General features: G+C 28.8%; 1 protein-coding gene across 1 annotated transcript; it reads left to right on the top strand.

Annotated features, from left to right (window-relative positions):
- The first annotated feature begins 461 nt into the window (after nucleotides 1–461).
- Nucleotides 462–3,388, top strand: LOC112696445 (protein SODIUM POTASSIUM ROOT DEFECTIVE 2). The gene is made up of 3 exons (XM_025749217.3): nucleotides 462–1,885; nucleotides 2,770–2,845; nucleotides 2,925–3,388. Exons 1-3 carry the CDS (start codon nucleotides 1,262–1,264, stop codon nucleotides 3,095–3,097), a joined length of 873 nt encoding a protein of 290 aa, XP_025605002.1. The 5' UTR covers nucleotides 462–1,261; the 3' UTR covers nucleotides 3,098–3,388.
- The last annotated feature ends 551 nt before the right edge of the window (nucleotides 3,389–3,939 follow it).

Raw genomic sequence — 3,939 nt, 5'->3', positions numbered from 1 at the left:
AAAAATCATTATAAATTTTTTTTTGACATTTTTATTAGAGTAGTTATCAGATAAATATATTTATCTTGAGGTATTTTTTTAACTAATGTGATAGTTGAATTTACTTACTTTACATATAAATAATGGAAAGAATGAGAAGTTAAGACACAAATCCGTTGTTGTACTTACTTAACTGCATCTTTATGAAGTTCACTCTTGACTTTTTAATAGATGGCAACATCATCATAAATAAGGACATAACCATTGAAGACACTCTTTCTTTCCTTAACATTCATGTCAAATTTTGTATGAGTTATTATTACTATTGTTTAATAATGTTTAATTCTATGCACGTGCAATGAACAACCTTGGCTTGTACATCATTTTTCAGCAATATTATTCATTATGTATGTTTTAGGTCCCACAGCAAACGAGTGTGCTAGAAAGTGGCATAATATGCCACTAGTCACTAGAAACACAAAGAAACCAAACTTATTCTACAATCACGAAAGTTTTTACCTTTCTCTCCACTTTATTCATTTATCTTAAAACAATGTAATTTCTTGAATTCTTGAATTTCCATTTCATTTCTATGGCTTTTATCCATCTCAACTCTTTATACTTATTTGTTAATTTTAAATTTAACATTTCAGCTCATAATACACTGTAATAGATCTAGCTCTTTATATTATATAAAATTTACAATCATTCTGTGTATATACAAAAAATCAACTATCAAATTAATCATTAATATAAGATGTACTTTTAAATATAAGATACAATTAAAAATAAATTAAATAACACATGTATTTATAAATGAATACATGATAGTATTTTTGTGAAATATAAACCTTAAAAAAAAGTTTACAAATTTGTTAACAATTGTATTTTTTGGTTGTCTATGGTATTCTCTAGCCCAACAGGATAAAGACTAATCCATTGCAGACCGGGATTCTATTTACGGATCTGCTTCTAGTCAATGAATTTCTGTATATACAAAATAGGATTTGAAATCCCAACACTTATTTAAACAGACAAAATGAGTTGACTACTAGATCAATTCAAGTTGGTTTTAACCGTTGTATTTTAGTTGAGTAATAAGATATTGATCTAACACCTTCCATTCAAAAGGTATTGAAGCTTTAAAGTAGTTAGTACCAACCTTCCTTCTAGTTGAAGTTCCTGTTTTATTTTCCACATCTTGAATTCGTTCACTTCAGAATTCAGATTCTCTTAAAACCACTTAGTACTTCTCTGCCACTATCATCATCATCATCCAAAGATGAAAGGCATTGATATCTTCTGTGCTTCACAATCCTCAACAGCCATATCTCATGCCATGGAACAAGCCTCCTCTTCTTCTTCTTCTTCCAACACCTTCCATCTGGGTGGCAGGGCCCTCGACCGCCACAACCCCATCATCATGGATTCTAGAAGAACACCTTCTAGAGACTTCACTCTCCCACCGACTCCCTCTTCCGTTGACCCCAAACCTGGCCAGCATGATCTCCAAAAGGGTAAGAAAAAATCATCATCATCGTCTTCTCCTCCTTCTTCTTCTTCTTCTTCTAAGAGAAGTTCAAGAAAGGGTCATGATAAGAAAAAGAGTGTGACAGAGAATAAGGTGACTGAACATTTTACCAACAATCACTCTTCAAAGGCCATTGATAGTGTTGTGAGAAGGAGTTGGGTCACTCCTGCTGGTTCATCAAGGTATCTGCTACGTGACATATCAGATTATGATCCTGTTTTGGCTCTAACTACTTCTAATATTAATGTTGATGATGATAAAAAGAAGGGTCATCAAGTTGTTCATAATCAAGATGAAACAATAAAACATCATCATGCATCTAATTCTAAACCCTCTAGCTCCTCCTCTGCTCCAAAATCTGCTTCGTCAAACCAGGTAATTAAGTTTTACCTTTTTAAACATGTCTTTTTGCTTCAATTTATTAGACGATGATGATTTGATATGTTGCTCATGAACAAGAACAGAACAATGTTACTATTACTGTCAACAAAAGTTATAGCAAAAGTTCCAGTTTTCTAATAAGATTTTTTACAGGGTTTAGCTAAAGATTATCATAGTTATTGAAATGTTCACTTTATATAAACAAAACACGTATTACAAATTTGAATTTTGTATATTTTTATAAAAAACTTCTTCGGTAATCTTAACATGTTGCTAAAGCTTTTTTACATAGGAATAGACACGTGTGAGTTGTTATACATCTACCATGTTTTTTATGCAATAATTTTGTTTCTGGACTTAAAACATAAATTAGTATATTTATTTTTTGTCTTGTATTAAAACTTTATTTTTTGAATAAGTAAACATTCAAATTGGTTTTTAAAAATTTTATACTTTAGTCTCCAATAAATTTTTATTTTATAAAAATTTTTAAAAATGATTTTCGTCAAGTATATTGGTCTATCCATCATTTTCAATTAAACTTTTAATATATATATTGAACAAATAAGTTTTTAATAAATTTTATTATTAGATAATTAAGTCTATAAAAAATACATTCTAATAAAAGAAGAAATTGGTCCAATAAAAATAATTTTCAAAAATTTGTAGAAATAAAATTTTTTGAAAACTAATCCCATCTAAATTCTTTGAGAATAAATTTAAATATTTATTTTTTTGAATAATAAAAAGTAAATTATATATTTTTTAACATAAAAACTGATATTATATTACAGAAATCATTTATCCTAAACATTTCAATTATTAAACAGAAATACACAAATCAGTGCATTTAACCATACGAATAAATCTCTTCACAGGTTGTGGTATTAAGGGTTTCTCTACATTGCAAAGGTTGTGAAGGCAAAGTAAGGAAGCATCTCTCTAGAATGCAAGGTAAAATAATAAATTTTTGTGACACCAGCTTCTTATTATTTGTAATTATACTATTATATTAATCATTAATATATGGCAGGAGTTACATCCTTCAACATAGATTTTGCGGCAAAGAAGGTGACAGTAGTTGGGGATGTGACTCCATTGAGTGTATTGGCAAGCATATCAAAGGTTAAGAATGCACAATTTTGGCCACCACCGCCTTCTGGATCCGCTAGTAATCCAGAATCAATAAAAAGAAACTTGGCCTAACGAATTATGAAATTAAAGAAGTTAGACTATTGTTACTATTATTATTGGTATTATTGTTCTATGTTATGATGAGTTTAGTTTAATCTGAAGAGCAATCTAGTTGGTTTAAATGCAAATGGAAATCTTAGCAGTGTATGTAGACTTGACTTTGAATTTAATTTTGAATGAAACAAGAAATCGATCTAAAAACTAGTAGAAAGGAATGTAATTTTGTGTCATGATTAGTCTAATTTGACTGTATCTATGTATATTGCTATGCAAATTTTTAATAAATTTGGGTTGATTTCGATATCTAGTGATTTGAAAACGAAACCTACTTCTTTTTATGAGTATCCGTTTTTATTTGTGCACCGAAAATAGAATTTTTGAACAAATAAATAAAAAGAAAGAACTTGAAATAAAAGATAAACTTGAAAGATTTGAAATGGATAGAATTCAAGAATAAAATAAATGACTTTTAAATTTAAAATAAGCAGTAAAATACCTCTGATGTGATCAAAGGACTTTAAATTCAAATACATACAACAACATAAAAAAAAAAGAAAAGAAAGAAAGAAAAAAATTTGGCAAAGTGAAAGTAAATTTACAAGAAATCTAAAGAAAATTTAAAGACAATGAAAAGAACTCTACAGAAAAGAAAGCTCTAAACAAACTCGGAAAGTTTATGAGATATGAGAGTGCGAGAGTATTTTCTAAATAAGAATTTTAACCCTTGTTCCTTTCAAGCCTTATCTATTTATAGAATAATTCGACCAATCTTGTATTGATAGATATCATCTTTAAACATATGCAAAATAACTGTTCCCAAATGCTGGTTTGAGTAACTGTCACCTCTGCACAAT

Source organism: Arachis hypogaea, chromosome 6, assembly GCF_003086295.3.
Source record: "Arachis hypogaea cultivar Tifrunner chromosome 6, arahy.Tifrunner.gnm2.J5K5, whole genome shotgun sequence".
Lineage (NCBI taxonomy): Eukaryota > Viridiplantae > Streptophyta > Magnoliopsida > Fabales > Fabaceae > Arachis > Arachis hypogaea.
The sequence above is the reverse complement of the archived record's forward strand: the minus strand, read 5'-3'. Positions and strand labels throughout refer to the sequence as shown.